The sequence below is a fragment of the Diadema antillarum genome, unplaced genomic scaffold (assembly GCF_040938485.1).
Source record: "Diadema antillarum isolate AM-2024a unplaced genomic scaffold, OU_Dant_1.0 seq00000510_RagTag, whole genome shotgun sequence".
In the NCBI taxonomy this organism is placed as follows: domain Eukaryota; kingdom Metazoa; phylum Echinodermata; class Echinoidea; order Diadematoida; family Diadematidae; genus Diadema; species Diadema antillarum.
The window spans coordinates 841,130-868,154 of NW_027271464.1; the positions used below are offsets into that span (position 1 = coordinate 841,130).

At 38.0% G+C, this 27,025-nt stretch overlaps 1 protein-coding gene across 1 annotated transcript in view; it reads right to left on the reverse strand.

Moving 5' to 3' along the window:
• Positions 1-3,059: 3,059 nt before the first annotated feature.
• LOC139734099 (potassium channel subfamily K member 6-like) overlaps positions 3,060-27,025 on the reverse strand; it is a 43,419-nt gene continuing 19,453 nt past the window's right edge. The window contains exon 4 of the mRNA XM_071644913.1: positions 3,060-4,376. Within this exon, the coding sequence (XP_071501014.1) occupies positions 4,084-4,376 (293 nt within the window). The 3' untranslated portion in view covers positions 3,060-4,083. The remainder of the gene's footprint in view (positions 4,377-27,025) is intronic.

Sequence of the window (27,025 nt, forward strand, 5' to 3'; positions counted from 1 at the left end):
ACAAAAAACAACAGAAACAAAGACTAAGGGGAAAAAATTTTGCGGAAGGTCAGAAGTACTTGCGTAAATTTTTCATCATCAATGATTCAGTTTTATAATCCTTTTTCTAAACGTTATCACATTTGCAGACACAGGATTTTCTTCTTTCTGTTTTTTTTTCTCAATATGCCCTTAGGAATTTCCTACTGCTTAGAGAATTATCTATACCAGTGCGTGCGCGGCGTGTATGACGCAGGGCCCTCCTGGGACACCATCTGATTACTGGTAAAGTACGATGAGCGCGGTCACCATGACAACAGCTGAGCACCAACCAATCAGCTGTAAGTGCGTTCTTATTTTGGTATTTTCATTTATCGTAACGTTGTATTAGCGCATTAGCTAATACCGTTCAAAACACACACACACTCACAAACTCTACCTCACACACCAACACACACACACACACACACACACACACACACACACACACCAGCTATAGGGCTCACACGGGTAAATATTTCTCCAAAGAGACGTGTGTTAACATTCAAAATATTAAAAAAAAAAATCTGTAAAATAGCTGAGAGAAATGAGGTGTTTCATCGTCATTAACCTGGATAATTGAAATAAATATCCTTTCATCCACCAAATTTCCAAGCGGGGTACTTCAGCTCAAACTCTGCCCAAGGGTTCGCAAAGCCAGACTACAAATTCTTTTCACTCAAAACTCTGTACATACACCCAATGAAATATAGTCCCTTCAAATTCCATGAGAAAAAGCTTTCATCATCCAACCAAAATGCAGTTTGTGGAGGAATGCATACTCAATATCCGAAGCTATTCACTTTCTTTACAATACTGCATTTCTGATTTTTGATTGATTTTCTTCTTCATTCATTTTAGTATCTTTGGTACGATTTTGTGAATGGGTCAGGGACATTTGATTTTATTTACAGGTGTGAGCCCTATAATGCATCATCATATAACTTTTATAGCGTATTAATAATAAGCCTACACATTGTAATTGGTTGATTGGTCACACGTGGCATGCATTTTTTTTCCCCTTCACATTCGTGTATTAGAAATATAAAGTCTGTCTTGCACGGGAAGTTGATGTTATATTATCTTGCTCTCTTTGATAAAACAATGGTGCCTACTCTACAGTGTACTGTGTTAACTGTATATGCATATCAAACGTACAATTAGCTCTCATATGGTTCTATTACATCTCAACCTTGATAATATAAAACTGCAATTAAGCTTAGCATGTATTCCTCCTGCGTAAAATCTTATATCGCAGTCAAACACACATCATGAACAGTGCCATATTATCTCGTATCATGACACAGTATTCCATTAGCCCACTGCATGACACATGAATTTTCTGTCCGTAAGTATGTGCGTGAAGTTTGTGCAAATTTGACTCACTGGCACAGAACGGAATCAGCAAACACTATAAACCTTTTGAATCCAGGACATAGGCCCTATTTGTCCTTGCTCATGCACATTCCAACGAATTTATCCAAGACACAAACACACGCACGCACACGCAGACACACACACACATACATACACACATTATTTTTAACGCACTGACATAAACACGATTATCATTACGTAGTTCAACTGATGACAGCTCCACAAACAAAAGAGAGAAAAAAAAGTGGGATACGGGAGAGAAAAGAAATATACAGTCTCTTCTCATGATACACGATTGTAAACCTTGTGAATCCATTGATGCATTCACACTTTATTTAATCTATACATACACGTATAATGTCCACTTTACACTGAGCACGCCTCGACCTCATGACACCTACCTTCCTTCTTTTTCGGATTAACGAACCTTCGGCATAACAACCTTATTTCATTTCCGGATTAACGAACCTTCGGAATAACGAATAGAAGCCTTCCTTTCAGCGTGACAGTACTAATATAATGTAAATCGAGACATCTTTGCGCAAATACGTGCCATCAAGAACCAAAAAAAAAAAAAAATCATTAAGAGTGACAATGCATAAGATATAACAGTGCATGATTTGGGTGAGTGTCTTTGCGTTTCATTTATGATTGAAATGAATAAATGCAACACAATATTTTCGCACGAACACAAACTTACAGGAGAATTGACGTCGTGCTGGTTGTCCAGTATAACTGGCACTTTTATGCTTGACAGACAGATAATACACACTTTAAACACAATACGAGTATACCCAGCAAGAAATCAATCGTAAACACTGTTAATGTCGAAAGACTGTGAAACCATACCAAATCATATAAACAAAGAGGGTCTGCACAACGAAATGTCAATTAAGATTCAATAACTCCCTCAGAAAATAAACAAGCAAACAAATTAAGGGTTTAAAAGAGCCATGATGGCAAAACTATCAACGCGGTCTGAAATTGTTCTTTTTAATACCCGTAATCATGGTTATCATAGCAAAATGGCGTCGTAATCTTTGAATCGACAGAACACATTTTGATGCTCAAAAAACGCAACAAATCTGTTGCTCATTCAGTGATATATTTATTTGCTTTGATATCAAAGACGGGAGCAGCATTTCTTTCTTCATCACCAATAGACAGACTGTCGGCAACGACTTTCTCGTGTCTCGTTTTATAAGGCAAGACTATTCAAATGGAGCAAGTTAGGCTTGTAAGTACACAATAATGTACGAACCGAAATCACACTATGTTTATACTAACGTGCACATCAGGACTGCTGGTGGTGCTTAACTCAAATTTTAAAAAAAAAAAAAAAACTAAAGAAAAGAAAAGAAAACACGCAAACAAAACCACTAGGCATGTCGAAACATTACATTATCTGGCAGAAGTATTTTAAGTAGCCTTCTAGATGGGTTTTGTGGGGTTGAGTCTCGGTACTAATTCTTTCACGGTATGCCTACAAAAATGTATTGCGCTGTGTCTCAAAGCGCTATGTGCATACTTTTGAACATAATATCTCAAGGAAAAAACAAAACATGACCTCCGATTCGCGAACCTTGCACATAACGTTTGTGTTTGACTGTTTGTTTGTATTTTGTGTGTGTGGTTGATTTTGTTGTTATTGATCATGCATGATCGACGAGCCTGTATCATAACACGAAGTAATCCAAGCAAATATTTATCTAACTCATCCTATTATCTATTCCTTTTCAAGCAGTGAGGTCATCCATATAATCCGTACATTGTTGGCACAGATTTACCACCACTATTCAGCTTATACAGAATTGGAAAAAAAATGATATATAGGAATGCCGAATTCCGGTTTAAGCGACTGTGTCGGACGTTCACATTCGCAGTTCAGCATGATACGGGTCATACCTACCCCACTTTTACTTTACCTGTGAATCTGGAGTCTGTTTTACCTCATCAGTATCATGATAGTGCTAATTTGATCCTTTTCATTTGATCTCTTTTACCTTGATGGAGTCTATTAGACTTCTACACTTCCCTTTGTTTGAAGAACGTGCATATAGAACTTACAAAATTATGTTTTGTATTAATACTCCGTCTCTTACGACATTAAATGGGACAAACCTACTTAAAGTGGAAATGTAATCGCAACGACGAGCTAAAACCTGTGTTATACTTAGACGCATAAACATATATATATAAACATAATTAATCACATTAACGAGAAGATATAGATATATTCTAGTGTTGTCAATGCGAGCCGGACTGGCAAGAGTAATATAAACTTAGGTAATACACAGCAAAACACGGGAGTTGAATGATCGATAAAGAAAAGATGCAGCGATATCCCTACGACCGCCCTGTTTTCCCTCTTCCATCCACTTACCCGTCACTTGTTACACATGCTTGTTGTCAGCTCGACAAGCTCCACATTTTGATATCGTCTTGATTAGTGCAACAGATATATGCAACAAGTCGTTTGCGCTTTAAGCAACAATGCCCCTTTTGTCTTGTTCCAAAAACGAACAAAACGTCTCACGTCTTCTGTAACTGTAGTAGGGCCTATACTTTTTTTTAAAGTACCGCTGCGTTTTCGACATTTGACCTTTGGCACCGGAAGTGCTCTTATAGTCACGTCAGGTCTCACATTGCACATAATATAAATCATGACCCCTGCGGGATCTCTTCCTCTCACGCATCGCGTTGTTCTTTCACCCCGATGGCGTCATACGTGCCTATCGGCGCCGCGGCCGTAGTGAGTTCTCGCTCCTCCTCCGACTTGTGCTTACCACCGAAGGTCTTGAGCAAGGACTTGTCTCCGCCGCCGGAGGGCGTCGGCGAGGCACTCCGCGAGGAGTTGAGGGAGGTGGAGGCAGACGACGGAGCGGACATCGACGACATCTCCCAAAGACGCTGGATCTCCGGGATCTTGATGATGGTGTCGACGAGGAGGAGCATCATGCCAAGTCCAAGCAGCAGATATACTGGAAGAGGGAGATGTGAAAGAAACGTATGCGTTTAGAATATAGTTTTTGGTTTTGGTTTTGGTTTGATTTTATTTTTAAAGCAAACAAGACCCCTAGCTGTTATTTAGGCCGGCCCCAAGAACTCGACAAAACCCGGCTCCATTTCAGGATATTTCTGGAGGTCCAGGGCCTGTTTACGGCTGCGTGTGAAAGGTAAACCCGGCCTAGTACCAGCTTTCGCGATTGGCTGGTCACATGACCTTCTCCAGAGGCCTGTTTATGATCATTGCCGGCTAGTATGTACCTTCCAAAGAATAATTTCTCGTATACTAACACTTGTTCAGTATTCGTGTAGTCTTGTTTCACATCTTAACACACTGCTTTGTATTTCTGTGAAAAAAACGAAGAAAAATATGTATACGGTTAGGCCTATTACCTAATGTATTGTACCCAGCAACCTTTCGTCCCATACCTTTTTGTTCTACTTTGTTGCTTTCGATATAAGTCTTCATGTGTACCATAGTTATCTTGGTGAATATTTGCAAAAGGGTAGGATTGTATAAGGCATAGGCTCCTACATTTTCACATCCAAGTGTAGATGACACATTTACATGGTATGGAAACAAGAAAAAGAAAGAACACATAAACACACACACACACACACACACACACACACACAGAAAAACTCACTGCTCTAGCAGGTTCGACCTCACTACAGGCCAGCCCCGGGGCGGGGCCGCCTTTCAAGTGTAAAAGTGGTCTCAGTAGCTGAATGCGTATTCTATTCCATGACACGTCATGGATGACTAATCAAAACTGACATAGGCGATAAGAGACCTGCTATTATAAACATCGTCAATATTGAAGCAGCTGCAGAGAATACAAAACCCCACGATATCAACAATTTTGTTCCAACAAAAGCTGTGATACGTCTGTGAAGACATACCAGAGAGACTGCGTATTACAGAAAGCGCACCCTATTCAGAAAGCTTCATCATCTATCCGAGAGGTTTCTCTTGCCTTTGATGTTTCACGTAAACATTAAATATACGAATCAATGTAACTCGATGTTTATCATGTTTATTAACCTATACCCTGCCCATCTTGTCTGGGGCAATAAGTCAATGACCCTTGTCTTTGTTCAGTTCATCCAAATAAAAAATGACAATATACTCTTTTGAAAAAGCCATCCCGAAAAATCTCTTTATCCAGGGCAGCCTGTTTTGTCTTCCCACTGCTTTACTAGACGGCCTTGTCATTGTTATTACCCTAGCTTTGCCAGGTACCTATTTATACACTTAGGGACATGGTGAGTAAAAACATCTTGTCCAAGGACGTAAGCACTGGGCGGGATTCGAACTCGGGTCCCCCGATTGAAAGTCAAGAGTCTTATCCACTGCGCCACAATCCTCTCAACTGTATGTTGACACACAATGTGAGTTCTTCACGGTTTTATCAGACGATTGAACTTTTTCCACCATGAAATACCAATCCAATGCATTCATGTAAACTCGTGCAAATTTGCTGAAGCCGAAACGGTCAATATTTGTTTAGCAATACCTAATAGCATTTAGGCCTTTTTCTGGAATCGATTTTTTTTTTCTCGGTCTTCTTGTTGATCACCGTTTGATCTGTTATGATGATTAACTGGCCTTGTTTAAAGTGTGCCAAAAGATAGATCATGATGCAGAATTATCACTGATTTCTCTCTCCCTCCCCCCTCTCTCTCCCTCTCTCTCTCTCTCTCTCTCTCTCTCTCTATCTATCTATCTATCTATCTATCTATCTATTTATCTATCTTCCGGAAGTCGTAACGGACCACGCGGGAAAAAAAAAAAACTTCTGCAAATGACGTTGTTTACGACCAGGAGCGCTGGATCACACTCCTGGGTACTATCATATCTTGTCTCTCACCAGTCAGGGAGAGATGATAATTTCTTAGGAAATGGTGCGAATCATAATGTTATGTGATCGCTGCATCTCTTTTTACTTTTACTTGCTTTCATTTTCAAATTTCATTATATATATATATATATATATATATATATATATTATATATATATATATATATATATATACATTTTCATTCATATATCGAAAACTGTCGCATACTGAATGATTCTGGGAGAGACAGCAAGGGCACATTGTTGCTTCTATCAGGGCAGGCCCTCATCTTCTAGAGTAATTCACAAAATTTAAAAGCTATACTTCTCTTGTGAATTGCTCTTTTCCATATAGAGTTGCAAAATAAAATTGTCTTGCTTTCTCGTTTATTTATCTAAAAACAAAATTGATATTATCATAATTGTATCCATGTTTTGTTGAAACTTATGTGATTCAAAGTCATGTAAGCAATATGTATATTGCTTTGTATTACTTTATGTGGAAATAAAATAATTTGAATTTAATTGAAAAGTCAATGATCAACAACAACAGAATGAGGTTCTCTTTTACCAGAGTAGTTTCCGATTTTAAACATCCCATCACTTTCGTGAAATTCCCCATCACAATAAAATGTAGTCTTGAAGTAATTAAAACCTGAGACGAATTTTGGTTTTGTAAGATTTGCTTTCTGAGATCCACACATCGTCATATTCGTTTGTTGTTGTTGTTTTTTTTTTTCTCATCGATCTCTTTTGAACGTCAAGTGACAAAATTCGTCAAGTCAATTGAGATCTTAGCAATATGGTTATCTTCATAAGATATCAAATAACCGTGCGGCACATTCAGTTGTTTGCGACGTACAAACATTTATCTATATCCATAACGAAATGTTCTTCATGAAATAACAGTACCAGCATTTTATGCTTACATGAACTGGGGAACTGGTATCATTCTAGTTCAAATCCTGAAAGATTCTGAGGTATTTTACAAGCTTTAAATTGCTACTTATTTCTTAGGGGGGGGGTAGTTAAAATGGATGCGTTTTGATAACTACATGACTGCCAACTTAGATTTGTACGTGCCTTTTAATCTACCTTATCGGGCTATCCGTGTCTATTTGTCTAAAGTAAGTGCGCAGACACACACACGCACACACACACACACACACACACACACACACACGTACTATGTATATAAAGCTCCCCGCATATTTTTTAGATATGCGGGTAGCTATAACCATGTTGAAACACTACATGTATTATGTCAAGGTGGTGCAATGGCCTTTCGTCATGAAAGCATTACGAACCCATAAGATATTATTTGAGTTTGTAAAGTCAGGTCTTCTTTGATTAATTATCTCACTCAGCAACAGCAAATGCGGATGAGGACAAAACGTGTTTTTGATTTACACACACACACACACACACACACACACACACACACAAACAAATATATATATATATATATATATATATATATGTGAAATTTTATATATTATATAGTGCGAGAAGATGAAGTGTTCAACGGCATTCGACGATAAATTATCGTTGAATGCCAAAAAAACGATATGATTTTTAGTAATACTGTTGACACTTTGAGTACAGCTATAGTTTTGGATGATTTTCATTTAGAAAGAGTTTCACATTTTAAATTCCTCGGAATTATTGTTGACGGCAAACGTTCTTGGAAGTTACATATTGACTATAATTATATCCAACACAATTTCGCGTAATATAGGCGTTATAAATAGAATGAAATTATATATCCCACAAAAATCATTACTGATGTTTTATTCGTCATTGATATTGCCTTATCTTAATCATGGTGTTTTAGTTTGGGGCAACACTCACCAGAACCTACTGGATAGAGTGTTCCTTCTACAAAAGAAAGCTCTCCGTGTCATCTGTTATCCTTCCATACCCTCCCACTCAAATTTGTTATTTGCCTCTAATAAGCTGCTAAAAATTAAAGATTTGTTTTTATTTAATTTGGGACAATTTATGTATACCTACAGCAACAACTCCATTTTCGATTCTACGTTTCAAAGAAATCAATCATTCCATGAGTATCCCACTCGACATTCCAATGAATTTCATTTACCTCTTTTAAGAACGATTTTTGCTAAGAACACACTTATTTATACTGGCCCAACTTATTGGAATTTTTTGAATAAAAATGATGTAAAAAATGCCCCCTCCATATATTCATTTAAAAGGAGATTAAAGTCTTTTTTATTGCAATTTTATGGTCCCAGAGAATTGAATTAGCCTGCTGGCTTATTTGAAGTCCTTTTCGAAGAATTTGGATTACAAGTGATATACTGTCACGTATTTTCTCGTCCCTGTTGTCCTGAGACACTTACAGAGTAGATTCGATTTTATTTGTACCACTTCTGCATCTATTTCTCTCTATTTTTCTATATTTCCGTATCCTTTTCACGCATCCCATTATTTTTTCGATATAGTTCTGTCGAGGATCGCTGGATCTGTTTTGCCTTTCTGTCCGTTGTATTGTCTTCTTGTTATGTTAGTCTTGTCTCGTTCTGTCTTGTATTTTAGTCCCCCTTTATAAGCTTTGTCGTTCTAGTCTCGTTTAATGTTTATTCGCCTGTGTATGTGGGTCTGTCTGTTACTCTGTCTTCTTAGTGGGCTTCCATACCTTTTTTCTGACTTTATTTCCAACCTTTTTCCCCTTTTTGCATCAGTTCATTTTCTATTGACATTCTGTACCTGAGGGGCCCACATTCTACAAGCATTGTCTTTTTAGTGGGTCCCTCCATTTTTCGATGTTTTGCGTAATGATATATCGTCTGTATCACTTCACTCAATCAATTTTCATTACAACGTATTTGTTACCCCAAGGTTCCACAATTATATTTTTCTCAATTTACTTTGTTTTGATTATGCAACCTTATTCTCTGTTACCAAAGAAAGTGAAATGTTTATGTTCTTTTCGAAAAATGGACTAAGTTTGAATTGAATTGAATTGAATTGAATTGAATTGAACTTAACCGTTGAACGCTTCATCTTGCATCTTTTCGCGCTGCATAAATAATGGAGCTACACTGGTTCTGTACACGGTCGGGACCCCTTCTATATAATATAAGGACAGACCACAGAGTATCTCGTAACACCACCGTCGTACAGGTCAGAACCAGACGTCCCTATTACAATCATCATTTTGAAAATGATAACGTTATTAGTAAACGCTAGGCGGTATCTCATAACTTTCGGTGATGAGATTATCATCCCAATGAAATCGTTTCCCCCTTATACACTTTTCTTATTCGTGCCCACTCTGTATGAAGGTCCCACAGAAGGAAATCCATAATCTCAAAACAGCTTACTGGTAAACAAATGGAAACAATTGTCATACCTGTCGGAAGAGACACTGCATATACATGTTAGAAAGAGACAGTTTCGCCAGACTGGCCGAAAAGGTCGACAAAAATCCCCCTGTATTCATCAAAATCATTTGATGAATGACAGGATGACTCATTACTATCAAAACACACCAAAAAACAACAAACAAAAAAACAAACAAAAACATCTACCTCAATAATTGTGTCCATGATCTACATATCTCGGCATTATCTCCAGATTTATCGTCAGCTCACGTATGCATCTGTATATCCTTGCGTCATCGATTTCATGCCCTGTTTTTTTTTTCTTTGAAGCGGTCAAATAATGGCAAAATTCTTGGAAACCGATGTTGCCAACGCTTTCAACGACAACAACAACAATAACAACAACAACAACCTTCTCCTAAACTGGCAAAGACAAAACGGAAACAAATCAAACTGAAACAAACGAAAGAGTATAAAAACAGATAGATTAAAAAAAACATGGGAATCACAGGCACAAGCGTTCGCCGATTACGCTTTGCTGCAGTGTGGCGGAAATACGCCACTCTAAACGTCCTTTCCAACGCACTCGAATCATGATTTATACCACCAACCCCCCACAGCAGTCAACACATCATAGTATCATGATCAAGCTGGGTGATCTACTTAGTTCCGGCCGAGAGTCTGTATCAACGGCTCGAAATGGACAGACCTTGGGTATGTTATTAAAGAAACAGGTGTGCAAGTCGGATTTTTCTGCCTTGTCCTTTTCCTTCATATCTCCTTAAACACAAGGAGTGAGAAACAATGACACTCGTCCTTTCGGAAGCGGCAAGAGAGCTATAGCCTATGAATAATTTACCCTGAGGGGATTAGTTTTGAAATTCATGTTTTTCGAGGACGAGAATCCTTCGGGTGTAAATGAGATAGGCGACATGAATAGGGGAAAAGAGATGAAAAGATATACAAGTAAGAAATACAAAAATGCCTCACAAAGTGAAAAAGAAAGAAAGAACAAAAACATGAACAGTATAGAGAAAGAGTCTAAAGTAAAGAATGCATTTGCCATTTTTCAAAAATTCTCGTCTCGATCTAGTTTTGAAATCCATTGCCAGTGGAATGATGATCACTGATATATTGATCTCCACGCTGTGCTTGTGGCTCTAGAGGGTTATACATTGTGGACGAAACAGTCCAATAACACTGATTTTACACTGAATAAAGTAATGAATCCACAGCATTTTGTTGTCCTAGTAACTATCAAAGATGTTTCTCGAAAAATACTTAAATGCACGTTGCATTTAACAACGCATTCAGCATTAATTTTACGCTAACTTTCTCTGAAGCAGATGCTACGTGGACAATCTTTATAGTAAAATAAGGATTTATTTCCTAATTTAGTCTTAGCAGCACCTGCCCAACACATTAATGACAATAACGCGGAGGGCGAAAAACCTCCTTTTTATCCGGGATAATTTTTTCCCTCTTCCTTTTATATTAAGGGAAAGAGGGGTCTGGAAATGGGGATTTATACTTTGGATACGATCTACAATTATTATCACGAATTCCAAATAAAACAGGTCTGTTGTTTGCACTCATGCTGTAGAACGGTATATGATGCATTCGTAATAGGTGATAATTGCAGTTTGCCTGCCGCGACCTAAAAAACAGGGCTAGAGCGATCATTACGTGTTTGGGCGTGCGAGATGGTATTGATTTTCCTCTCATATCCGTGTGAACATATAATCAATCCATTATTCGTTTCTTCTGTGCAACAAGCAGATGACCTCGCTTCGACTAGGTAAAGATAAATAAATCACGCAAAAAAAAAAAGACCAACAAATTGACTGGTAGTGCATGTTGACATAGGATACATCGTGTATTATAGCTGAAGTGAATGGGACATACGGGACGATTCTTTCAGAAAGAGCACGTAACGGAGAATTCCCACGCCATTATGACATGGGTGGGGTCCATGAATAACATGCTTTTTTAATAATATTTTTTTCCAATTTTTTTCAATTTTATTCAATACGGTGACTGTTAATCTCTAGCTCAGAGATTATCAGTTGACAACTTACAATACATAACATGAAAACTTATGTTACCAAAGAAAGTGAAATGTATATGTTCTCATCGAAAAAAATGAAATAATATTTGAATTGAAATGAAATTGGATTGAAATACACAGGACACACGCATACACCCCAGTACAAAAGTACACACATGCTTAAATAATCATACAACACACAAACACACACACACACACACACACACACACACACACACACACACACATATCTAAATCTTACTAATAAATGTTAACAAGTGCATACCAAGACAAGAAATATGCTCGTCGAACAAAATTTTCCTTATCCATATAAACATGAATTATGTCTATATGCCGGCAGAGAATGCTGAAAGAAATTGATAACACAATAGAACAAAATGAGACAAAATATCGATTAACAATGGTTTTAGGTTACACACACACACACACACACACACACACACATACATACACACACACACACACATACACATACACACATGCAACATCATATAAGTTTATCAACATATCTCAATGTATTATTATGATTATGTGTATATGTATGTAAACGTTAATATATTTTATATATTTCAAAAAAAGAAAAGGGAAGAGATAAGATGTTTCTCTGAAAATGATGTAAGCTATGAAATGATACTATGAGTTATGTATGATGCTTAATGTGTATACAAGTTTGCGCATATTGGCGAATTGTGTGTCTGTGTCTGTGTGCGTGTGTATGACGTATACTTTGTGTTGTCTAGACATATCCCCTTCGAATGCGAGCCGAGCAAATTCCTGTTTAAGACCTGACAACAAATGAGCTGTTTTTCAATGGGACATTATAGATGAATTATAGTGTATGCATTTACACGCATTCTATCCATATACGTTTTAATGACACAAACATATAGCAAGGGAACACCTTACTGTCGCCATATGGTAAGTTTATGCTGAACGCAGAGCGTGCACATCATTGTTTGTGATATTAGCCATGATATACCTGCATAATTTCTTAAAGTAGACTACACGAAATGGGCTGTTTCACACAGATAAACCAATGCGAGATAGGGACCCATTCACACTAGAGCAGTATACTAAGTAATTTGCTAGAGAGTGAAAGAAATCGACATTGTACAATCTTCCTCCTTCAAATATACCATACACCGAACATGTTTAAAGGATGATGACTTAAAGCAGACAGAACGGGATTAATAATAATAATGATAATGATGATAATAATGATGATGATGATGATAATAATAATGATAATAATATTGATAGCAATAACAATAACAATAACAACAATAACTATAATAATAATAATAACAATAATACTTCAATCATGTTAGATTACCTAATTTGTCAAGCAGTTCTTCGTTTATAACTTATCTGAGGCAGTTGCTCCTTTCTGTAAAGTTTAATTCATTTCATTTTTCATTTCATTTATTCCCATATCCAAATAATACAAAATTATTGCTACGTAGGATTAATAATTTGTACAAGAAGGTGGGAGTGTCATAAAGCAAGTACAAGCAACAGTATAGCAAAAGTGTAACACATACACACCTGCAACTACAAGCACATTATTATGAACCTACGTAATATACAAATAATTTGATCTTCATGAAATCACTTTGAGTTGAAATAGCACTAGCTAGTAGCAAATATGGAGGGAACTTGCATAAGAATCATGAAATGTTTTTTAATATAGATAAACGTAGTTAAAAACATAACTTTATTGAGTTCAATAACATTTTAGTCAAGACTGTCCCCAAAAAACTACGATATGAAGTCGTCTACTATTTTCTTTAATACTATGGGGGAATTAAGGACATTACATGGATAAAGATTGCTTGGAAAATACACCATCAAAAATCGTCAAATCTGAGAGAGATAACGGACCGCCACCGAGGCAATTCAATCCCCCATCCCTTACTGTGTCAAGGCTAGCCGCACTTGGCAGTGAAATAAAATACACTAAAGTATTAGAAAAATATCTATCATTGTAAGATGGTTGCGTGCCAGCTGAATGTCAGATTTTAACCATTACCGCTCCTTGATTCATCTCTTAAAACTTTATTACAGTCTCCATGAATACAGATTTTCTGTTTCCTTGCGAAATACCACCGGCAGCCACACGCATACATATTTTTTTTTGCATAATTTTTTACCGAGATTTCATCCATATCATTAAATAATATAACCATAATACATGTATATCGATATCCAAATGGACAAAAAGTCATGTGTTCGACTTATAAGATATAAGATAAGATAACTTATAGACATAAGTCACAAAGTACTTGAAATCTGCAACATATGGGTAAAAAACACACACAAACACACCTACAACTCTTATAATTCATTTTCTGAACTGTCATTGAAAGAGAAAAGTGATATGAATGAACTACATTATCAGCATCTTGTTACGAAGACACAAACACACACACACACACAAACACACACACACACACACACACTCTTTCACTGATAAAAGATAAGATCTAGGCCTCCTTGGGAGAGTTATAGTGATGTATTATGTCCTTAATTCTGTCTTTTTGTCGTCATAAAATTGATAGACTGCTATATACGCCCATATCATCACACCTGTACGTAAATTTGCTGCTATTTCGACGTGCCTCTGGCCAGTTTCCAAAATGGAGTTTAATGACGATTTTGGTATTTTCCCGAGCTGTTCGTATGGTTAAGACTTGGCACCCCTTGGTTGTTTTCATTTCGTTGCGAATGTAAGTCGCTCTGCGAGATGGCCACCGCTTTATTCCTGTTATACCTACTACAACCACCTATAAATTACAGTTGAACAATGTTGAAAGTTCGTAGTTATAAGCAGGTTTCTGATTGTAATGAGAAAATGGAAAGGTAAAATGCCCACACTATACAGAACATGAATAATCGCTTTTTGACTTATGCAAATTAATGCTCGAGTGTTTTTACCTTACTCGGAGTCCATATTTGTGATGATTCTGTTCCCACTTCATTGGCGATGTTGTGTGGTATATTATGGTTATGAGCCAAATACATGGACGATTAGAGTATGTGGGTACAAAATAATGCCATACGTTATACGCAATAGCAAGAGCACTAATTGCTTTGTACAGAATATGACATAGTTATTATGAGGCGCGATCTCCGCAGAACCAAACATTTGCAGAGTGTACGGTACAGTACATGTATGCCTTTGTAATGTTCATTCTGGTGTTTGTTTCATGTTTGTAATGTTTATGACATGTATCCTATATTCTTTACCTGGTCGAATAAATAAATAAATAAATAAATAAATAAATAAATAAATAAATAAATAAATAAATAAACAAATAAATAAATAAATAAATAAATAAATGATAATGATAATAGTAACAATAATAACAATATTAATAATGATAATATTAATAATAACAATGATTGTAAAGAACTAGCGTAAACAAAAAGAGACGCGTCATTGTGTGTGTACATTAAAAAAACCAGAAAGCAAACATATAACATGGCTGTCGACTGATGAAATGAGGAGTTAAGAAAACCTACTAACGAGGGCATCACCCCTTAGTTTATTCACTCTAACCCATATTACTCCAGGCCTACATCGAAGAGTAGTGGAAGCTGTGATCATTACTCACTAGTAACCCTATGCATAGAGGCACGCTGCTAATTGCCGTGCGAACTCGCCGGAAACATACCCTCACAAACCTGTCTCAATGCTCAGGTTTTCACAAAGTACGATAACTCACAGACTTGAGGGGCATGTGTAATGTGTGGGCGTTGAAAATGATGAGTGGGTTATTTATAAGGGCCACTCCCTCTGCACTATACGCACTGCGCAAGTAGCTTCCCCATTAAAATTGTTAGCACCATGTCTATTCATAACGTACGTCGAAAATAGTTATTGTCTGGGTGCCATTGTCAATGCGTTTTACAGTGGAACATTAAACACTTTTGACGGGTGTAATTATTGTCTTGTCTGAGTCTCCTAACGAGTATTCTTACCAAAGTAAATTGCGTTATACATAATATTGTGTGTGTTGTGTGTGTGTGTGTGTGTTGTGTGTGTGTGTGTGTGTGTGTGTATGTGTGTGTGTGTGTGTATGTGTGTGTGTGTGTGTGTTTATGAGAACCGAGCGACTAACTTGAGCATGAGTGCTATAATGATTACGAGGTAAACCAATGGAAATAGACGAGAATCCAATACCAACGTGGAAGATAGAAAGCCGAGTGTAATTACGCAGCATACACGAGAATGATAAAAACAAACACAAACGGAGAAAAAAAATGATTCTAATTCGGTGCACGAACGATAGTTGGAAATCCAATTAATAGTTGTCTTGGATTATCTTCAACCGACTCCACGCCAAAAGCAGATCCGTCTGTTATACTGTGACTTTGCCCCCGCTGCGCCCGCCCCTACTTCAATGGATGAGAATGATTATGTAGAATATTTTCTACGCTTTTTAATGCATGTAGGATTGAATCATAAGTTCGCTATGTGCAAGTACGTGGTGCCATTGTGTTGTTGATGTCTGTGACAAAGTTTAGCCAGCCTTCCTTTGAATACAATCATTTGATAATCAGCTGATGACAACATGAATTGAGAAAACTTGGCATGCAATTTAGAATTCGGCTGGAGTAATTAGCAACTTGACAAACGTCATTTGCAGTGGTAGGCCTAAATGCTCACCAAAATGATGAGTTGCTTTGGTGAGAGTGAACGATTTATGTTAAAAGAATATAATCCAGTCTTCGAAAGTAATCATTGCTATCTCGCACAGTATCATCGTTGTTTTCGCGTCTGCATCATGTCTTTTTGTACATTACGATCTGTAATTCCATGCATGTATAGTTAGCATCCATATAATATCAGTTTGTGGTGTTTTTTTTTTTTTTCTGGAGAAAACAACTGAAATAAAGCTGCAATGAAATATATTCCCCCTCTTTTCTTTGTTCAAATTTGTTCAAATACTTTTAAAATTATTGTGGTCATTTATACTGTGAATTTGCTATGTGGATTTTTTGTTCAAACGAATATACATGCTCCGTTAATTCATGCATGATTTACACAGAAAATGCAGAAATTAATTGCACTGATCTGAATATGTGTTACTAATACACCACTTCACAAAGTAAAGATGACCGGTCATATCGTTTCATATTCCTCGCATCCCGACTGCCCAATTGACTGACCTGTTGGGTATTAACTCACAGTGATTCATCACAATTTTTCAATGAAACTCACTTCTCTCCTCATCCACCCCCACCTCCCCCCCCCCCTTTTCCTCTCGTTATTTAACTACACTGCGTCATCTCCACGTTTCAGCAGTTAAGAGGCTAAAACTGTCGACTCTCGAAGGTTTCTCGAGTCCAATGTCAATATCAACTAAATCGATTGCCAAAAGTTCGCTCTCATTACTATGTGTGGCAATAATGATGAGGCGAAAAAAAAACCCCCGCACACACGTAAAAGCGAATCTCGGTAATTAGCCCTATGATGTGATGGACGATGAAATCAAACAGTCGTATCTAAGACACGATGGAAAGTGACGCCACGGAGGAAGGGGTGTGAGTGAGCGAACGCGGTGATCAAACATCACCTATACCACACAGCTCCATTAGACCAATTACATTTTCGGCCAACATCTTTGATAGACCACGAGTAGATAACTAACTGTGACCGCGTCCGGGATGTTTGAAGGGAGGGAGAGGGAGGGAGCTATAGAGTGCAAGAAGGATGATGGACAGAAGAGGCAGAGGTGGGGAGAGGAAGAAAGAGGAGAGGATAGGAGAGAGGAAGGTACAAAAAGAGGTCTAAGAAGAAGAACTGATGGAGAGAGATGAATTATAGAAGAAAATAAGGAGGCGGAGAAAGAGAGAGAGAGAGAGGAGGAGAAGGAAGAGGAGGAAAGAAGGAAAGGAGGAGAAGGAAGAGGAGGACAGAGAGAGGGTTGGATGGTCAAGGAATACTCATGGCCGGACTTTATGTGGCGTCCACTCTCACCTACGTCCGAAGCCGGCATCGCACGCTGGCGTGGACTTACAACCGATGCCCATTAATACTCAGCAAGCCTAATTAGACGCTAATTTAGGGGCTTTTAAAGTGAGTTAGCTCTGTGCAAACGTAGAGGCAGTTTTCGAGGGAGGCTGTGTGTAGTAGTGCGACCCGACGTATAGGAAACGGAATACGAATTCAGAATAATATTCAAACGTTGTGAGGAACCAACAGGCAGTATTCATTAACCTTGAGATGTAGCTTCCATACACAGAAGGGGCATTTGAATGTGTATTTTGCGGGGAGGGAGATATTGTGCGTACTGTATCTATTGGGGCTTCGATTTAAGAATTGATGACAAAATGTCAACAAGAATGATATGGTCGTATTCATCACGACGGGCAGATTCAGCACTTGTCGGCGACCTTTCTGTCGCTAGCTTATCTTAATCACATCAGCAGCATGACACAATGACAAAGTATGCATTTTGAATGAAACCTGGGTCAAGACGGGCTGAGTGGGAGCTAAACTACTTTTCCGCAATCACTGCCGATTATCATTGTGCTGATCTTTATGTCGTTGGATAGCTCCTAAAAGACAATAAAGGAGATCAGTCCGAATTGATTTCATTGCCATCTCGATATAGCGGTAACTCATCTTATACCTATATACTTATATTAGTAGAGCAGATAAGACGAAAAATTGTGCAAAATTTGACTAAAGCATGAAACTTTCACCAGTGTTAGTACATGTTATAAGATTAATTTTAAGATCGGGAGGTAAGTCTGAATTGACCTCTGATGACCTCCAAAGGTCAATGACCTCAAAATTTGATAAAAATAGATATTTTGCGTCATTGATAAATGTTAAAATGGTAGGTCCTAATGATGTACTAAAAATTCATTTTTTGTTATAGTGGAATTGTCTTCATGTTTCATAGAACCTGACAGGTTTCTACCTTTACCCTCTGATGACCTCCAGAGGTCAATGACCTCAAAATATCAGAATATTGATATTTTGTCATTGATTAATGATAAACACGGCAATGATGTACTAAAACCATGTTTGTTTGTTTGTTTGTTTTTTACAGTGGAATTGCCTCAATGTTCCACCGATCCTTGACAGGTTTCTACCTTTGACCTCTGATGACCTCCAGAGGTCAATGACCTCAAATTATCAGAATTTTGATATTTGGTGCAATTGGTTGATGATAAAAATGATAACGATGTCTTAAAAATTTTGTGTTACAACTGAATCGCTTTCCTATTCCTCAGTTCAAGGGAAATTATTTACATGTCTCTGCCTTTGACCTCCGAGGACTGTGACAGGTCAATGACCTCAAAATATTACAATATTGATATTTGACGTATATTCAATGGTTAACTGTATACCTGGTGTGCAATCAATAGAAGTGTCTCCTCATTCCACAGAACATTGGTCATTACCCTGTGTATATCCAACTTTGACATCTAAGGACAATGTGAGGTCAGACTTTTAGAATATCAAAATTTGTGTAGGATTACAAGTATTTGTGTTTGGCTTCTTTGGTTTAATCCTAAAAGTTTAATCATTTACAAATCACGCCTTGACGTTATAATCAAAGCATGTATGCATATTCCACAGAGTACTGGTTCATAGTAAAAGGTTTCAGAAATGTGAGCGGTCAATTACTTCAGAAATGAAGCTCACGTGTCTTCAGTGATGGCAGTGACCTCAAATACCGTATGTCCCCCCCCCCCCAAAAAAAAAAAAAAATTACAACGGGACCCTCCGCAATGATATCTTTAAAAATATCGAATCAATCTAAATACAAATTCAGGGTATGAAAACTGTACCTCATTGCCCACATCTTACAGGAAACCCCATTCGATTTGCTTCAGTGGTCAAAGAGAAATGAGGAATTTTATAGAAAATGTCAGGAATTTCTTCCCTCCAAGTTCTGTCTATTGTATTCACACACAGAATCATCGAAGTATACTAAACTTGGAAGAATCAAACTCATGACATGCTTTACAACAATCCCCATTTCTCTGTGACCGCTTAACCAAATCGAATGGGGTCTACTGCAAAATAGAGCTAAAATTTTATATTTTAAGACCCTGGAGTAGCATTTAGACAATTTAATCATATTGTGTGTTATCAATGCGAAAATCTAATTGTATTTCTTTTCTTTTTCTTTTTTTTTGGGGGGGACATACTGTATAATATTCATGTTTGGGTTAGTTGTGCAGCCTAGCTTGCATGAAATTATGTGCAACATTATCAAATTTGCACTGGACAAAATTTGTACGCTTAAACATGGAAAGTGGGGAGAGGAGTACCATATTTTGGGTTGATGCTTTATAGTATGTGAACAGGCATATGGCAAAGTCCCTTGAACTGGATGAAAGGGTGAAAGATACTAACCAGAAAACAACAGGCCCACCTCATCAGGTGTACGTCACAAGTCAAACAACTCAAGTCAGAGTCGTACAGCCCATGAGTTACGCAGCTCACGAGTCATATATCCTGTGACCTAAACACTAGATGAACAAGGTCCATGAGCTCGACATCTTAATATGATAGGCCCACAAGCTGTGCGGTCCGCGAGCTCGACACTCGAGGAAAACTTGGCACACGGTACGAGATTAATATATGTATTTCAGATAGCTTAATCTATTCAGTGTATAGGTCTTGTGGACTCCCCCCCCCCCCCCCCCCCCCCCCCCCATGTGTCGAACTCTTATGGGCCTGGTTTGCCTAAACTTATAGTGTCAAGCTCATGGGCAATGCTACCTAGTTTCGAGCTCGTGGGCATGGTTCCGATGAATGACTCATGGTCCTGAAGCATACAGTGACGTCATGGACCATTTGGAGAGATACTGTGAGGCCTAACATGCACTCCACATTAGTAATCCTGTGTCTTGCTATTGTCATCCACTTAAGTTTAGGTCATTAAGTCAGGCAACTTGGGGCATTTTTTTTAATGACATCTTTAGGTACCTCACTTCCAAATAGGAGTGGAACTACTATACTACTAAGTGCTATCGAAAGCCGTTTAAACAGGGGAAAGTTAATAAACGCAGCCTGATCAGAGGCTGCGTTTATTAACTTTCCCCTGTTTAAACGGCTTCCGATAGAGGCTGCGTTTATTAACTTTCCCCTGTTTAAACGGCTTTCGATAGCACTTTCCAAAGCCCTTTAGAAACGGCTTTCAAAATAGTTGCGTTTATCAACTCTCTTCGCGAACACGATTTTTTAACTGGCCTGTCACTGCACAGCTGCATTGCGCTATTCGACCCGAGGAGAAGTACAAGTACTGAAGTACAAGACTACAAAGCCGTTTCAAAACAGCTTTGCGTTTATCAACTTCCAAAAGGCTTTTACAAACAGGTTTCTGAAAACCTGTTTAGGAAACCTGTTTGGATAGCCACAAATTTGGGGCTTTCGAAAAGGCTTTCCTAAAGGGCTTTCAAAACAGCTTTGCGTTTATCAACTCGTAAAAATTCCTTGAAAGCTGTTTGGATAACCTGTTTCTGCCGAGAAAGGAGAGTTGATAAACGCACCCTTTCGTAAAGGCTTTCCTAAAGGGCTTTCAAAACAGCTTTGCGTTTATCAACTCGTAAAAATTCCTTGAAAGCTGTTTGGATAACCTGTTTCTGCCGAGAAAAGGAGTTGATAAACGCACCCTATGATGGGTGCATTGCGCATAGAGTACAGGATGCTTGAGATGATAAGAAAGCTTCTTTTTGACTCGCGGGATAGGCTACAATCCTGTCACTGGCAAAGGTTCTGAATTATCGGATCGTGCTCAGTCTGCACACAGTGAGCTGAACACCATATCAAGTATACGTGTGCAATGATTGTGTGTAAGGATATGGGAAAATGCATGGAGAAATCAAAATACATATGTACATGTTTATGTATTTTACGTGGAATCAGTTCCCGTCTGTTGTCTTCATCAATCTTGCAGTGTTGTTGATTATTATTTTCCCTCTCCATCACAAGTATAATATGGAACGTGTTGATTATTTCACGTGAAGTTATGATGTCGGAAAATGCGAGGCTGTATTGCAGGTGGCCTATTGCAGGTGGCCTTCAATTTGTTTTTCACATTATATTGACATGTTTAACAGACTGTAACTCACCAAGATGCCTCTTGAAATGTTTTGAAAAACTGCTTGATTTCACACGAGCGGATGATTATCAGTTGTCTTTCTGCTATCATCGTGTGTGAAACAAAGTATTGTTCCTCTTCAAAATTAATGTGCAATTACTGTTGGTGCTTTATATTCCAACCCACCTCCAGTCTAGACATCCGTAGGCGTTGTGGTGTAGAGCGGGATCTGAACATCTCTCGTGAAGCGAGACTTCTATTTTCTTTTCTTTTCTTTTCGCCACTAACAATGTGAAACAAAGTATTGTTTCTCTTCAAAAGATAGCGTGCCAATTAATCTGTACTTAGGTTGATGCTCTAAACAAGACATTCCAACCCACCTCCAGCTTAGATATCCGTAGGCATTGTGGTGTGGACATGGTAGAGCGAGACCTTTCACTTCTTTTCCCCAATAACAACTTAGTTTAGCAGGAAGCATAGAAGCATTCTTACGTACTGTTTACATTTCCCATCGCATGCTTTGAACATCGGAATTTTCACGTACACATATTCCCTAGAATTTTGCCAAGAACTTTTCAACACAATACATGTTCAAAAGAGACCATTTGGTTCATACATAATTTGATTAAAGGGGCTTACTTATCACCGTCCACGAACTCGAACAGTTTTCGCTATTAAAAATACAAGTATGTTTACAAGACTGCAAACAGTAGAATGATTTGCCCCTTAACAAATAAGACTACATCTCTTGAAATGTCTTCAAACGTAAATTAAAGTCATTCCTCTTGAACGATTTCTCTCTTATATATACACACATATTGAAGAGTTTGTTCGCAAAAACCGATAAGTCCATATTTGCCAAGTGGAGATATTTGCGATTAAAGGTCAAGAAAAATAAAGAGAACAATAAGAAAATTTTTGCTTCTTTTGACCATAACTTCAAAAATGTAGATACCTTCATATGTAGTGACCAATATATCATTTAAAAGATATTATTTTGTACTTTATGACAGAGACCGTACTTCAAAAACTTCAAACATGGACTTATCGGTTTTTGCGAACACACTCTTCATATATATATATATATATATATATATATATATATATATATATGTATGAAGACAACGTCATTATTGTGTAAGTTCCCAAAAGCTCCTTACGACTTTCTCTTAGCCGGCGGCCATATTATTGTACAGATACATAGATACTGGATTTGTCATCACATTTACAGCTTGCCACTCTAACTGATTTCTCGGCTCAAACATGTTTTTTTTTTTAATAAGTAATCTGCTAACAAACTTCCTTTCCCTAAAGCATTTCATTGGCTCAATCTTATATTGGGGTGTGGTGTTCACTAGAAATGAATTTTTTATTGGTGGGGCTAAGACCCCCCCCCCCCCCCCCCCCCCGGCACCTCCCCTTAGCCCCACCGTCGGTACGGGACCAAGCAAAAATTTGCAAGTGTAAAAAGCCCTTTAGGAGGGATAAATTCTGGCAGGAGGGCGACCTTCCAGCTCAGAAGATCATTTATGTTTGGGGATCAGAGGGTAAGAACACGCCATCATGTCATTCCCCGTAATTTGGTGTGGGACTGTGGGGATGAAGAGCCATTGGAACTGACCACTAGCGGGGAAAATAGCCAATGTCTAACTTATAAATTCCTATGACCATAAACTTTTCTTGGGAGAGGGGGTTTCGACAAAAAATAGCTGGAAGGAAGATAAACGGTTTCATAAACTCCAAGAAGGAGAAAATACTGAGCATATTGACGTCACAGGGTGACTAGGAAAACGAATGCAGTGTTCTGTTTTCTTTTACTCTCTATCCTATTATATTCTATTCTATTTTGTTCTATTCTATTCTTTATTTTATATGCTAGTAGCCATCTGGGCTACGTTGTAAAACAGATGTTTGTGTTGTACATCCTCTAAAGATCACCAGAGGTCAAAGGTAGAGCCCTGTCTGTGCTCTTTGGAATATGAAGACAATTTCATTGTAAAACAGATATGCATGTTTTGCACATCTTAACAATGTTTATCATTAACTAATAACATAACAGATCAATATTATGGTATTTTGAGGTCATTGACCTCTAAAGGTCATCAGAGGTCAAAGGTAGAAACCAGTCAATGCCCTGTGGAAACGGAAGATTTGTAGTACAAATGCATTATTTAGTGCAGCGTAACCAAGATCTAGGCTTATCATTCACAAATGCCTCCAAACATTAATATTCTGATATTTAAAGTTCATTGACCTCTGGAGGTCATCAGAGGTCAAATCAGACTTACCTCCCGATCTTAAGATGAATCTTATGGTATGTACTAACACTGGAGAAAGTTTCATGCTTTAGTCAAATTTTGCACAATTGTCATGATTTTGAGGGCTTAACTGCTCTACTATATAGGCAATGATTACACAAACCATGTTAAGTGATATTAACCAATCAACTAAAATCAATTAAAACCCGATCGGTATGTCAGCGGTTGTTTGTTTTGTTTTGTTTTTGTTTTTGTTTTTCCGTTTCATTCCAATTCCTGGCTTCTGCTTCATTATTACACATAAAATCAGAGCACAAGTTTCCAAGGACAATAAATTATCGTTGTATAGGCTAAAGCAGTGTAAGAAACGAAGCAATACATGAAACATGCTCAAGGGCTGACGTGCACACAAGCAACCATGTAGACAAATATGACAATTTTTTGCCATACTAATGACTGAGGTACATGTGAATGACTTAAGAGCATTAGGAAGAGGGTAGAAGGAAGAACAATAATGCGTAAAGCCTTAATGAATTTAGCGAAAGAAGGTTATAGGAAAAAGGACAGGACTTTGTAGCACATGCCCTATCAACTGACGCCGTTGTATTGCTGACTTTGACGAGTTTTTGATATGACATGACGATTTAATGACTCTCTGCGATCTAAATCTTGCCGCCGCAAGTCACGCAAAATGAGCTCTATTCAGAAGTGATCGCGACTGATACCTTTGACACCCATTAAAGGGATGATACAGTTTTGATTGAAATGGAGTTTAAGGGCTTCAGCATTTTTTTTCATTATGATGATTTTTGAGATAATACGAAACCTCTTATGAAATATGAAAGAATGTGTAATTCTAAAAGGAATTCAACGTTTATTCGATGAATATTGGTTTCGAAGTGGCTGAGTTATCCAAAACAAAGTGACCCTAATAAAACATGGCACCCACCTTTTATTAGGATGGCTTGTTTTACTTTGTTTTTGGATATCTCAGCCATTTCAAAACCGATTTGCATCAAATAAACTTTGAATTCCTCTTCGAATTGTATGCTATGCTTTGTAAGATTTCTTAAAGTGGTTTCTAAGTATCTCGCAAGAAGTTAAAAGCTGAATCCTCATCTCAACCAATGCTATACTATCCCTCTAAGAAAAAAAAATCTACACAAAGCATGCCAACTATAGCGATATGGATCGAATGTGTGCCGCGTATTCATGATCCATGCATGCATGCATGCTATACGTCTGACGGTGCATAACAAATGTAAGCTTTAAACTTCTAATGAACCAAGACGGCTGCAGCTAGCTACCCCATACCAGCAACATTGACATGATTGTCTCGCTCACAACATTAACCCTGTACTTGTCGCATGGAATTCCTGTCCATAATGATATGTGTGAGAAGTTTGTGCATATTTCACTCATTGGCACTGAAAAGGTTTAAGCGCTTCTCTGATGTTTTCTTGCTGCTTTTTTGGTTTAGTAATGAAAACCGACAATGTGCGTGAGACAAAGTGAGATTTCTTTTCCTTGAAGCGAAGCATATAACATTGCACATTCAAGAGAATTTGCGGGGCAGGTGTCGCATTCGTTTTATGTAGTAGTTTCAGTCTGGTTGATTTAAACGAGAAAAAAAAATCTTAAAAGAAGTTGGGCGCCAGGATAAAGACGCCTAAAGTGTTTGTGAAATGAAATGAGAAACCGATAATCTTTACTTGTATATAATGACAACGAATGTAAATGTTAGGCTCATATCTGCCATGGATCTTTCGCATTCTTTGGTGTCTGGAAAGAGAGAATGAGAGAGAGAGAGAGAGGGAGAGAGAGAGAGAGAGAGGGAGAGAGAGGGGGGGAGAGAGAGATGGGGGAGAGAGGGGGAGTATGTTTGTTTCAAGCTTTGCGCAGTCAGGTGCAGTGGGGAAAACGGGCCATTAGCAACTCAATGAGCGGCGAAGACTAGGCCCGTAGTTTCGTAAGTCTTCTTGCGTCGACAAACTCAACTCTCTGAATTAAGAAGTCAGTGTTACTCAAAGTCAGTGGACTTGGAAGGGTTAACAACGTGGCTGTGAATAAACCAAATCCTGAAAACCCACTTAGTAATTATCGCACCAGCTTTATATGACCGTAATGAGAAACATGTGAGCTTATGGGGTAAAATAATGAAACACATTTAGAGGGAGACACTTTTTTTTTCGCGAAGTGCATGGTTTTAAGAAAGAATACCTTGACATTTCAGTCATTAATCCGAACATACATCAGTCTAGACGTATTGGAAATGGTGTGTGCAATGAATATTGTAATGGAGCAAATGATGAAGAATTCACATTTTTAAAGAATTATTTCACAAGGAGAAACGCTTTGTCCATATAAAAGGACCTATGCCACGCAAATGCACGTTGACTTGTGTTTATTTGATAATACCCTGATCATCACTAATTCATTATTTGTGGGAACCTTTCAGCTGTTTTACTTGGATCTACCCACAGAAAAAAAAAGCAACATCCAACTCAATATCAATTCTCTCCATGACCTCATCTTTTACACCCCTGTTCCACAGAGATTTCTTTTTTCACATCGGTCACTCGTCGGAAGCAAAGTTTGTTACTTCCAGCCACAAACCGAAGTGTATCGGATCGCACTCTGATGAATCCGACTTGTATTGGTCGACTTTCAGGTTTGTCTCAGATATGTCATCCGATGATGCAAGATCTTACGATGAGGATCTCGCCCAACATGTCTGATGTTGACCTGATAGTTGACCAACATAAGTGGGTCAAAAGGGGGCATGGTTGGTAAAACATCTTGTCCAACGACGTAAAAAGCATTTGATGGGAATCGAACTCGGGTCCTCTGATTGGGAGTCAGGAGAGTCTTATTCACTAAGCCACAGTGATTATGATTTCTCGGCTTTGATTGGCTTTGGAATAGTGTTGCCATGGTAATTACCATTGATTGGAAAGTTACCAATTACCATTGGTTGGAAAGTTACCATAATTTCATGCAATATCTATAGGGCCATGCTTTCTTTTCACTAAAACAATGTC